Source organism: Diplotaxodon limnothrissa, linkage group LG10 (genome assembly GCF_057381915.1).
Source record: "Diplotaxodon limnothrissa isolate DT_005_m linkage group LG10, D_limnothrissa_male_GT1.1, whole genome shotgun sequence".
Taxonomy (NCBI): domain Eukaryota; kingdom Metazoa; phylum Chordata; class Actinopteri; order Cichliformes; family Cichlidae; genus Diplotaxodon; species Diplotaxodon limnothrissa.
Window position 1 is genome coordinate 16,858,067 of NC_140605.1, and position 12,571 is coordinate 16,870,637.

Below are 12,571 nucleotides of genomic sequence, written 5' to 3' on the forward strand. Positions count from 1 at the left end.
ATGTAATAGTTCACAACCTAATGTTCAATATACACATCAGGAACATCATTGGTAACATCTGGCACATCCTCAGGATCAATTTGTGCTAATTGCAAATACATTGAAGTAGCTGTACTGGTAGCTATATGGGTTATCATTGAGAATGTGGCTTGCAGAAATGTGAACAGGGTTGCACTTTACAATACGAAATAGTAAATAAAAATCCTAAGGTTAATGCAGTAGATATGATTAATAACCTAAATATATAAAAAAGACAGTTCTTTAGTCGTCTCCTGGCCTGGTCCCAGGTTCGAGAGACACCGTATAAGCGTCGTGTGATGACAATGGGCATTTCATTTTCTCCATTATCAGGATGAAACGAGTCTATCTTTATCAGGTTAGACATTGTGTGGTACTCTAGGCTTTCTGTTCCTGCTGGATGTTCGAGTACCTTGTTGTTGTTCAGGTGGGGGATCAAAGGGCTTTCTGAGTCTTGGCTCTTTCCGGCGTTGTGTGTTAATCAGTGATTGTGTGTGTGTAGGTGTATTGAATCCGGGCGCTGGCTCGCCTGAGTCGTCATCTGTAGGTGTATTGAATCCGGGCGCTGGCTCGCCTGAGTCGTCATCTGTAGGTGTATTGAATCCGGGCGCTGGCTCGCCGGAGACGTCATCTACTTGATCCGACGCCTTAGGTGGTTTGGTGGGGCTGGTCTTATTGCTCCTATTACCCCTCTTTGTCCGACATGACTCACATCGTGAAAATGGCGGACAAGGATTGACAGTAGTGAAGATGGGAGGGCAATCAAACCCTCAAGGTTTTTGTATAAGCCGTCTCTGTTATCTAAGGTACAATCATTATTTTCCCAGTAAGTGTAATCTAAGGCAGAGGCCTGCTCTTGTATGAATTTTAGGTCAACATTTGTTTCTAAATAGTCTGGGAGTGTGACAAGTGGCAGCTGTAAAGGCAAAGATAATACTTCCTTTCTGGGTGGTTGCTGTGAGGCAGCAGCTGCTTTCGCGGTTACGTCTGCAAGAGCATTAGAAAACATAGCTGTTATCAGTATCTGCAAACATTTCACCCTTTGTGTTAAATCATGACATTCTATCATATATTTTTTACAGGACTTTTTAATCAGCCTACTTTCCTTATCACAAATAGTATTTAACATTTCTACTGACCTGTTTTCTGGCGATAATCGTTCGGGATAGGGCTCCGGAAATACATTAGGATGCATTAAAGTTATAGTTCTTAAGTTCGAGACGAAATCAGTCACGTAAGCACTTCCGCATGTTCTGGATACGTAATCATGGAAGTCTTCATTGATTCGCGAGCGTGGGTTAAACGTAACCGGAAGTGGGAGTCGTACTGAGCCACTATTTGTGATTTTATATTTTATTTTTTTCGGTTTTACAGTTAATTTTGAGTTTTTATCGGACCCGTCTAAGGTCTTTGAATTATTCTGACCCATGGTCAGTGATTTCCAGAGGGGTTTAGACGCTTTGAAGGATTTAAGTTAGTTTTTATTTTTGCTGTGGCACACCTGAGGTTACTTGATTTTTTGCTAGCAATTTTATCTTTTTAGTGAGCAACTTCTCACTTTTTAACGAGCAACTTCTCGTTTTATGACCCCAGGCAACTTCCTGTGTCCTTTCTGCTGGTGAGCAACTTCTTAGTTTATGACCCCAGGCAACTTCCTGTGTCCTTTCTGCTTTTATTTACAAAACAACAGGCAACTTCCTGTGTTTCTATGTGGGCCACTAACGAAGGCTCCTCAGCGTATCCCACTTGTTACTATGTGGGCCACTGAAGAAGGCCTCGTCAGCGTATCCCGTTTCTATGTGGATCACTGAGAAAGGCATAACACAGTCTTATAAAATAAAAGACGAGTGCCTACCTTCGTCAGGATCCCACTTCTGACACCAAAATTGAAGGAAACGGTTTCCAGGGCCTACTCCGTGGATCGGCTTCCTCCGAGGCGTGGACGTCTATCAGCAGAGAATGTACCTTCACCTATCAGCAGAGAATGTCCCTTAGTCTGTAACACAGTCAAATATATTCTCAAGTAATATTCAAGCATGCCATTCAGCGTGTTAGTACGAGCTCGGGAGCAGCTTGGGAGAACAAGAAAACAGAGACTGCTTCAGGTTGTCTTCCCAAATTGACTCAACTTTATTCACAAGTACAACAGTTTATATAGAGGGTAAAATTCATGAGACAGCAGATTATCAGTTTAAACTAGTACAGACCAAGATAAGGCAGCGTCTTCCTGCCCTTGGGTGAAGAAGCATCCTTTGTGTAGTTTATTAGTTCAGCTACAATTGTGATTATCTCAGCGACATATTTTCAAGGCACAAAACAAAGAGTTCTTTCATTAGTGAAATCTGAAACAAACCATTTGGCCTTCAACAGGCGTCTAAAAGATTAAGAAACTAATGTAGCTGAGGGAGTGATCTCTGTGGTATTTCAACCTTGTACCAGCCTGTGATTCTCACACATCAATTCTTGGGTCAAAGAGAAAAACACTGAAACAAAGGGGCCTTATTGAATGACAGAGTTTTCCTGCATAATGTCACTATAAAACAATATCCAGTAAATGCTACCATGGTACTAAAATACCTAACACTTTGTTTCTATTTTCTCTTCTTGTTTTTATCTGTTGAACAACAAACAACATTCATGCTGATTCACATAATATCCTGTCTCTACTCTCTGGGATTTCCTCGTAGCTCTTTGATGCAAAGAACATCCATCAAACGCTCCAGCTTGTGCTCAACATCATCGTGAACGGTGAAGGTACTCTGACGAGAAAATACTCAGTCGACCTTTTGGTTGATTTGTTAAAGAACCCCAAAATAGCTGATTACCTAACAAGGTATGCAGATAATTCACAGCTCTTTTCCTGAATAGCTGCTTTAAAACTCTGCTGAAAGCCTTTGTCCATTTCCAGGTATCCCCACTTCTCGGCATGTGTGTCTCAAGTGTTAGGACTGCTGCATTGGAAAGACCCAGACCCTGCAGCCAAGGTGAGAGACGACAAATATGATAACCCACACCAGCTGTGCTTAACTCTGTAAGTTCCCAGTATTCCCTGAAACCATCACGTGTGACACAGTTTACATCAGACGTGATGCAGCTGACCTCAACACTGACCTTCTTGTGGTAACAGAGACTTAAAAAAATAATAATAAAGCAACAAAGTGGGTCGCTCTTTGACAGTAAATTCCAGTGCGGTCCGCTCCAATCTCCTCAGGCTGACTCTCTTCTAGGCTCTCCTGACTGTTCCCTTTACATGCTGATGATGTGTCTTGTAAATCTGGATCCCTTTCCAGCAGGACGCTCCTCTTTTTCAGACAGTACCTCAGCTGCTCTCTCTCCTGACAGTCAGCTGTCCACCTCTGCATGGCCAGTCGAGCCAGCGCCGGCATTTGAGGCAGAGCTCGGAGCAGAGCGGGCAGCCAGGCTGAGCACGGAGCAGAGGTTGAAGGTCGCAAACTGACATCCACGTCTTCCAGAGAGCCCAGACCTCCTGCTGCAAACAGACTGCACCAACCGTTGTCTCCCACCAAGCTGTTGTAGGACAGATCCAGTGCACGGAGTGAGGAGAGACAGCCCCGTCTGCACACGGCAGCTGCACAGAGGAAGAGGACCCATTGATAACTGATCACTTTATGCCTGTTCACTTTACTGTTTTGTTCACAATGTTTCTGATGGAGACAAAAATAACACCGAATAGTTTCATTGTTTTGTTTTATACGACAGCTACAGATGCTGGCAGCATGAAATAAATGAAAGAAATATCAATTTCCTTCAGGCTTTACTTGTCTTAATATACATTTATGCAGCCTAATGATCCACTACAGACCAAAAAAGAAAAAGTATAATGTCATTGTGTGTTAGTTACCCAGATGTTGCATGTCATCAGTGGTGAGCTCGCAGCTGCAAAGACGGAGCTCGCTGACGACTGATGGCTGCAGAGCATCCAGCAGGAGCGCCAAGTGACCGCCAACCACTTTACACCAGGAAATATCCACCGTGCGCAGATAGGACACCGCCAGGGCTGATGCATAAACACAAAGTTTTCACCATTTCAGGCTAGAGGGTGGAAGAGGTATTCAGGGAGAATGACTTGAAGGAAAACTTCTATAAATAAACAAGTGTGTGTGTGTGTGTGTGTGTGTTACCCAGAGCAGTGAAGGACTCGTTGCTCATGTAGCAGCTGTTGAATGGCAGCCTCCTCATTTGTGTCGCAGGGAGGGCGGAGACCAGCAGGTGGACCACACCTCCCACTTCCTTATTGGATGACACATCAAGCTCGGTCAGTGCAGTGAGAGAGGGCAGCACCTGGACTGAAAAACAACGAGTCACATGACTGCTGCAGCGAGCATGCGATTAGTGTCCGGCGTGTGAGATTGGTAGCAACTGACTCAGAGCCTCTAGATCATCTCGCGTGAGGCAACACAGGTGGAGGTCGAGTCTCTCCAGGTGTGTGACGTGAGCCAGGTGAAAGGTGAGGCGGCTCAGTCCACCAGCTAGAAGCAGCTTTACAGTATATTAATCAGAACAATGCTGCTCTCTAATGTATCTTGGTAAAGCGCAGAAAAATCTAATGTTTTATATGATACAGTGTGATTTCAGTAACATATCATAATGGAGGCTTCAGCAAGTACTTACGAAGGAAATCTTTCCTCTGCTCTTCAGTTAGTTCATCAAATACCTCCCAAAACATCTGTATGGTGGGGTGGCGGTCATGATATCTCCAACCATAACTTGTGTTCTGAAAACAGTGAAAATGACTGTTATAATCATAGAGTTTGTAAGGTCAGGCATACACTATGTTGCCAAAAGTATTCCCTAACACATCCAAATCATTCAATTAATGTGTTCCAATCACTTCCATGGACACAGGTGTATTAAATCAAGCACCTAGGCATGCAGACTACTTCTACAAACATGTGTGAAAGGACGAGTCGCTCTCAGGAACTGAATGAATTCCAGCATGGTAATGTGATAGGATGCACCAGTGCAACAAGTCCAGTCATGAAATTTCCTCGCTATTAAATATTCCATAGTCAGCTGTTAGTGATATTATAACAAAGTGGAAGTAATTGGAAATGACAGCGAGTCAGCTGATGCTAAGGCTCATAGTGCACTTAAGTCACCAATATCTGCAGTCTGCTGTTGTTACAGATGTCCAAACTTCATTGGTTTCCATGGCTGAGCAGCTGCATCCCAGCCTTACACTGACAAACACAATGCAAAGCGTCAGATGGAGTGATTTAAGCATCTCAACACTGGACTCTAAAGCAGTGGAGATGTGTTTACTGGAGTGACGAATCACACTTCTCTGACTGGCAATCCGATGGATGTGTCAGGGTTTGGTGGTTGCCAGAAGTACTTGTCTGACTGCACTGTGCCAAGTGTAAAGTGTGGGCATGTGTGCACATGGCTGGGCACCAGTGCACAATACAAGGTCCATAAAGACATGGATGAGTGAGTTTGGTGTAGAAGAACTGGACTAGCCTGCACAGAGTCCTGACCTCAACCTGATAGAACATCTTTGGGATGAATTAGAGCAGCAACTGTGAGCCAGGCCTTCTCCTCCAACGTCAGTGTCTGACACCACAAATGCACCTCTGGAAGAATAGTCAAAAAATTCCCATAAACACACCTAAACCTTGTGGAAAGCTTTCCCAGAAGAGTGGAAGCAGTTATAGCTGCGAAGGGTGGGCTGACTATTATATTATACTATCATACAAAAGTCTGGATTAAGACTGAGATGTGACTCAAGTTCATATTTGTGTTAAAGCAGCCGACTGAATGCTTTTGACAGTATGCAGTACACAGTTATTGTGCTACAGGACAGCTGTGAAACTACAGCCTGTGTCTGTTTGGCTGACTGTACCTGTTTGAACTTTTCCCAGTCATGCACGTCCTGGCCGACCAGCACTCCCTGCAGCTCCTCTGGTCGAAACAGCCTCACCAAATCCTGCTCACACACCAGGAAGAAGCCTCGCTTGAACTCCTGGAACAGATTCTCCACTGATGTGTTGAAGGCATGATTCACATAGGCCTCCACAAACTCCTTCCTGTTTAGGAGGGAAAATGTTAAATTAGCAAACATTTCACAGAGACAAAGGTGCTGCAGATGAACCTCACAAACACTTCATGTTTTATATTTACCTCATATTAAGACCTACTAAGGACCTGATTGTTTTTAATTATGTCCTGATACATAAAACCTGAGAGCTCACATAACTGCATATGCTCAGAATAGACAGCACACATGGATACAAATTACTGCCTTGCAGCAGCAATCTTCAGACCATCACTATGAGCTCCATACAAGGTTACACTGTTCCTGTTATTAACAGCAGGGGGCACTATCAGCCACAGACTGGGAGCCAGATATGCTCTGCTGGTGCCTCATTGTTACAGAGGAAAGACTCTATAGTGAGAAACAGCTGAGGGGGAAACACTGATCTGGAAACGTCTGAGTGTTACAGAGGATATACATAGCACTGTGGTTCAGTGTCACACAATCACAAACAAATACAGCAAAGTACTAAAAAGGGTGTTGCCTCCAAAGATTGCTTTTACTGGTTTGGAGCTTAGGAGGCTTAATAACAACAGGCATGAATGAAGACAGATCAGAACAGCTGTTTGATCACAGCATCCAGTACCAACACAATCATCCACACTCAAGAGCCTGTTGGCTTCAGAGTCAGCAGCTGAATGTCTAAAATATCAAATGTCATTTTTGGTCCATCAGCTACAGCATGAACTGCTTAAAGTGAGAAGCAGCCTGAAGCCCGACAGATTCATCTTTCCAGACTGAAAATATCTCAGAGTGAACCGAGTGGTGCGTTTTCAGGGTGATCTCACAAAGTCAAATCCCTTTAATGATGTTCTGTCCTGTCTTCCTCTATCAAAAGCACACAAACACTATAAAACATTGTTTCGGTGCTTTGGGGTTTTGTTTTCTACACAGAGGTATAGCACGACTAGACCCTAAAGGCAGGCTGCTCACCTACAACCAGCTCACGAACATCTTTCCAATGGAGCTCGCTGCCTTTCTCGTGGATGAGGGTCACTGTGATCCTCCGCTGGATCCCCTGCAGCAAACATAACAGGAGCTCAGGATCACAGTGAGCACAGCTAGAGCAACATTACGCTTTAAAAGAAGATATTCAACTGTGTACAAAGGAAGCAGTTACCACTGTGTGAGTAATAAGGAAACAACATGTGCACCAATCCTGTACCTGGTGCAGCAGGTAGGTACCATGACAGGGCAGGCCTCCACTGTGATCCACGATGGCTGGGATGTACCTGTGCATGGAGGGAGGAGGTGACACAACATCCCAACTTATAATATTCTTCCTGGAGATCATTTTTATGGTTCCTTTAAAGCTTGTGCGTGAATATAACACTCCAGGTGGATACTCACTCTCCAGTGGGCTCCAGCTCGCTGATCTCAAACCAGACCAGCAGGTCGTACTTGCTGACACACTGACCCAGGTTGGATTTGGTGATGGTGTTCAACTTGGAGGCTGCAACTGGCACACACACACACACACACACGCACACACACACACGCACACGCGCACACGCACACACGCACACACACACACACGCACGCACACACACACGCACACACACACACACACACACACTCAACGTTAACAAGTGGGAATTTTTCTGGATTTAAGAGAAGGTGAATAAAAGTGAGCAGTATTTACTACATGCTTTGGGTGACTAAATGGAGGATGGATAGGTGACATGAAAACACTACTGACCCTTTATACTGAGCCAATAGCTCACACACTTCTATTAAATCTGTCTAAAGAGCCAGTAATCACAGAGGATAGATACTGGAAGAAAACTGAAATGTTAGGAGGAACTAAATCACACATTACAACACCAGTGGCAGCACCCTGCTGTCTCACACATCGGGATCACGGTCCTGTTGAAGCGGGATAATTGCTAAAGCTCACAGTTGCATTCCTCTATACTCAATATGATGGAAAAAAACTATTTTAACAAACAATTAAAAAATGAACAAGTAAAAGATCTACTATAGCCAAAAGAAGACCATTTACAGACTATAGCCCTGTGAACAAGTATTTGCCTCCTTTCTGATTTCCTATCTTATTCCATATTTGTCACACTTACACCTTTCACATCAATACATTTATAACATTAGACAACAATGTCTAATATTCAACGGCAGTTTTCAAGGGCAAAACGCTATCCAAACATACTTGGTCCTATATGAAAAAGTAATCACACAGAAAACCTGATACCTTATGTGTCACCTCTGACACCAACAACTGCAGCAAGCGTTTGGTGCTAGAGGTCACATTTGGACTCTGGACCTCTGTGGAGTGTGCACATGATCTCATTACTGTCTAAAAATCCAAGGAGTGCTGAATCATTGAAAAATACACAGTAACAGGTGTGTAGCATCGCTAACTAGGTAGCAACAAGCCTCTAACACAGTGTGTATGCTAGCGGCTAATCTAGCAAACAAATGAACAGAGTGCTTTTAGCTGTTGCACAAGGATAAGATGATAAACTGTGTGTCTTTTTTATAATGACCTGCTTCAATTTACCTTAATCCAAGGAGTGTTCAGTGTGGGTAAATCTGCCATGAGCAGATAAAGTGGATGAGTGGGACTAGGTAGGTGTGCCGAAAACAGGCAACAAAGCTGACGCTGAAGAGTGTGCTGAGAACATAGTGGCGCCGCCAGCAGGTTTCTGGCTAGCAGGAAGACTTTGGCGCAGTAACACCTCCAACATTGGCAGTCCCATTTTGTGAAAGCCAATAAAAAAATAGCTAGGTTTCCATGTGTCATTTGTGTGGAACAATGCTGCACAACAAGCTAAATAGATTTAAAAAAACGAAAAAAAAAATTGTTGAACAACAGAAGATAAATGTCCTTTTTTTTCTATTTTCTTCTGGCCGGCTGTGTGGTGCGCAGCGTTAAGAGGCCAGCATTCAGACCCCAGAGTTTAACGGCCAAGTTCGAGTCTCTGACGGTCCGTCTGCTATAGCGGGGTAGGCCGAGCGAAAGACGAAGCTCCGGGCTCCTCCTTTTTCCCGCTTTTTTTTTTTTCATTCACATTTACACTGAAGCTGTGTTCACATTCATCCTTTAATCATGACAAAACGAATCACACTGAGGTGAGACCTTGACAACAGACAAATCAGAAGCCGACACCAATGATAAGAAAGAAATTCATTTACAGACACGTGAAAAAGCAGTTTAAGCTTCTAGATCTGGATGATTACAACACATCATTATTTATTTAAAGCAACCCAAAATGCACAAATGACTATAACCAAGTACATCCTGTGATTCAGCAGCTGATGGAACCAACTTTAGCAGCAAAAACTTGAGTTAATCATTTTTCATTAGTGTTTCACAGCCAGAGATGGGCAGTAACGCGGGGTAAAGCGTTACTGTAATCCAATTACTTTTTTCAAGTAACGAGTAATGTAAGGGATTACTATTGCAAAAAGGTAATTAGATTACTGTTACTTTCCCATAAGCACGCTGCGTTACTGCGTTACTAAAACCGTAATTTTTTTGCCAGAGTGCCTCATGACAATAACAGCTGTGTGCAGATCAAGAATGGATAATCTATGGAGGAGTGCAGAGAGAGTATGACCGTGCAGCGTTTAAAGCGTGGAAGTACTGAGCTTACTTTGAGTTTGATTCCGTAAAAAGTGACAAAAACTTTTAGAAACTTCTTTTTACAGCGAAAAAACCCTTAACTTCAGAGCAAGCACCGAGTATGCTACTACGGGATTGGAAATTCACAGAGAGACTCGCGGATTCTTCCACAAATTTCTTCTAGTCAGGATGTTGCATATAATTTAATTTTTGCTTGATGCATAAAGTAAAAAGATTCAAACTAATAAAACAAGTTTTAAAAACAGACTTTTCTATTTGATTACATTTTGTATGATGGATGATGCAGAAAAAGTAGAATTGGGCTGAAAGATCTATTGCGTTATTACCTATTCAGGTCATAAATCATGTTTTTAAAAAGTAACTAAGTAATTAATTACTTTTGAAAATAAGTAATCAGTAAAGTAAGGGGATTACTTTTGGGGGAAGTAAGTAACTTGACCAACACTGCTAGTTAAGTTACTACCATAGTTAATCCAGTTACGGGTAACATGATAGTGCTAACCCATAACCCCGAACTCTGTAATACTGTAAATGATGAGTGATTTAATTTAACACTAAACATTCAACAGTGTCTCCTGAACATTTATAATCAGGTGTGAGTCTGGCTGCATTGACTTTTGAAGATGCAAATTTAGCATGATGGCTGATGGTGCTGTGTAAGCTTCTACTTACCTTCTACACTGTGTTTAACACACATTTCAGAATAGCAAAGAGGAGCACTGTTGCTTCATCCTTAATACTTTAGAGGAGAACTGGACTGCAGATCAAAAGGTCCTTAATAGCTTTTTGTCCTCCCCGACCCTCAAAGCCAAACCAGCCATGAGAGCTGATGGGACAGGATTTGTAAAAGTGACATTATCAGAAAGAAAGGGGAGCAAGAATACTTGATATTTGCATTCTTTAGAGAAAAGTATTTGAAAAGGCTGTCTGCTGTTTTGGATTGATGTCATTCTCCGGAGGCTCAAAGAAGTAGGGCAGTGTCACGGTCCTTTTGGCAGCAGAAAGCTGCTGAGTGCTGGAAAGAAGCACGGCCACACCAGCTGAAATGTCTCACTGACACAGAAGCTGTTGGCCATCCTCTGTGTTGCCACTGTCTTCACCCTGCTGTTATTAAGTGTCAATAACATACATTTCTATGGAGCTAAGCTTGATGAGCGATGCCTTGTTGGCTGACATTTATGTCTTTGAGCGTGTGAGAAGTTTAATAATTATAAAACCACATGAATTTGACAAATGTCCTTTTAACCGTCAGCTCATAGTGAAGCACACTGAGCCACCCGGAGCTATAATATCAAAATAGAAGCTGCTACCTTTGTCAAGAGTGGCTGGATCTGAGTGCATACTACTTTCAGTTATTCAAATTTTGCTGAATTTGTTCAAAGTCCTGTCTATGTGCAGAGAGTGTCTTCCAGAGGAATGGTTCTGTGGGGATTGTGATGTTCTACATCACGAACATCAGCCACTCCACAACAGAGAAAGTGTTATTGATGTTTTTAAAGCCATTCCTCCAACCACATGTATTATTAGAGTGGACGGTCAAAATTGCACCAATATACAAGATATTTCCTCATGAGATTCACTCAATTTTGGTTTTCATATGTGTCTACAGCCAGTTAGAAAGAATCTATTTAAGTGGTTTTCTCTTTCTTGGTAGCTCGCATTCTGCCAACAGTAAAGCTTTGAAACTGCTCCTGTGGGTTGCGTAAACTTCACAGTATCAGCAGGAAAAATCGTGATTTTAATCGACATTAATAGTAAACAGCAACCTGCTATTTAGGTTTCTGTGATGGATTTGAACATAGTGTGATGGAGCATGTTTTCTGCCCTTGCTGTACAATCAGAACATGGTATTGCTTTAACAGAAGTCATCTGTGAAGGCAGTGGTGTATTATTCATGTTGTTTCTTCTTCTTTTTGGTCCAAGGACGTTATGATGTGCACCAGGCGATACACAGATGTCAAACATGGCAGCAGCAGTGCAGCCCTGATTTAAAGGACCTGGTTAGGAGTGGATATTGGCCAGCATCTGTCAACATGTCTACTCTTTACACTTTAGACCTCTTGAGCTCCTTCCTGGAACTAAAAGTATTTTCTCCATGATTCTCCAGGGAAGCTTTTGCAAAACTGTTGGAGCGTGGTACTACAGTGGCTTGCAAAAGTATTCGGCCCCCTTGAACTTTTCCACATTTTGTCACATTACAGCCACAAACATGAATCAATTTTATTGGACTTCCACGTGAAAGACCAACACAAAGTGGTGCACACGTGAGAAGTGGAAGGAAAATCATACATGATTCCAAACATTTTTTACAAATAAATAACTGCAAAGTGGGGTGTGCGTAATTATTCAGCCCCCTGAGTCAATACTTTGTAGAACCACCTTTTGCTGCAGTTACAGCTGCCAGTCTTTTAGGGTCTGTCTCTACCAGCTTTGCACATCTAGAGACTGAAATCTTTGCCCATTCTTCTTTGCAAAACAGCTCCAGCTCAGTCAGATTAGATGGACAGCGTTTGTGAACAGCAGTTTCAGATCTTGCCACAGATCTGAGGGGGGCGAATACTTTTGCAAGCAACTGCAAGTGTGGGGGAAGGCTGAGTGAAGTATTTCTTTGATATTGTTTTTCAATAAGCAGATGCAAATATTTACTCCTCTGTTATGTTTCTGTACATACAGACTGGGCGTGCCAAAAGCGATGCACTGCAGCACAGCTTTCTGGATGAGGAAGAGCAGCTGTGCTGTGATGTCAGCTTCAGCTGCCCAGCATGCACACCTGAAATGTTGGCGGTTTCAGTTGATGGTAACAGAAAGCTATATCACTTTCAGCAAAAAGAAAGGTGCTCATTGTTGATGTTCTTTGTGTTTGTGTTTTTATGCACATACTTAAAAAAGCCTTCCAT

The 12,571-nt window shown here is 42.7% G+C and overlaps 2 protein-coding genes across 2 annotated transcripts in view; both read right to left on the reverse strand.

Moving 5' to 3' along the window:
- Positions 1-3,149: 3,149 nt before the first annotated feature.
- On the reverse strand, positions 3,150-5,534 carry LOC146624170 (leucine-rich repeat-containing protein 31-like). The gene is made up of 5 exons (XM_085364493.1): positions 5,517-5,534; positions 4,651-4,753; positions 4,161-4,325; positions 3,881-4,036; positions 3,150-3,607 (listed from the first exon to the last, which is right to left on the reverse strand). The coding sequence occupies exons 1-5, from the start codon at positions 5,532-5,534 to the stop codon at positions 3,150-3,152; spliced, it is 900 nt and encodes a 299-aa protein (XP_085220619.1).
- A 1,446-nt stretch (positions 5,535-6,980) lies between these two features.
- Positions 6,981-12,571, reverse strand: part of LOC146624171 (kinesin-like protein KIF1B) — a 76,339-nt gene continuing 70,748 nt past the window's right edge. Inside the window, exons 3-5 of the mRNA XM_085363413.1 lie at positions 7,424-7,532; positions 7,239-7,305; positions 6,981-7,091 (exon numbers count right to left, since the gene is read on the reverse strand). Of these exons, the coding sequence (XP_085219539.1) occupies positions 6,981-7,091; positions 7,239-7,305; positions 7,424-7,532 (287 nt within the window). The remainder of the gene's footprint in view (positions 7,092-7,238; positions 7,306-7,423; positions 7,533-12,571) is intronic.

Excerpts from the sequence above, each read along its gene's own strand:
- LOC146624170 (XM_085364493.1), bottom strand. Across the intron at positions 4,326-4,650 it reads GCAGAGGAAAGATTTCCTTC|TCCAGGTGCTGCCCTCTCTC; the intron begins GTAAGTACTTGC and ends GTTGTTTTTCAG. Across the intron at positions 3,608-3,880 it reads TGATGACATGCAACATCTGG|CTGCCGTGTGCAGACGGGGC; the intron begins GTAACTAACACA and ends TCCTCTGTGCAG.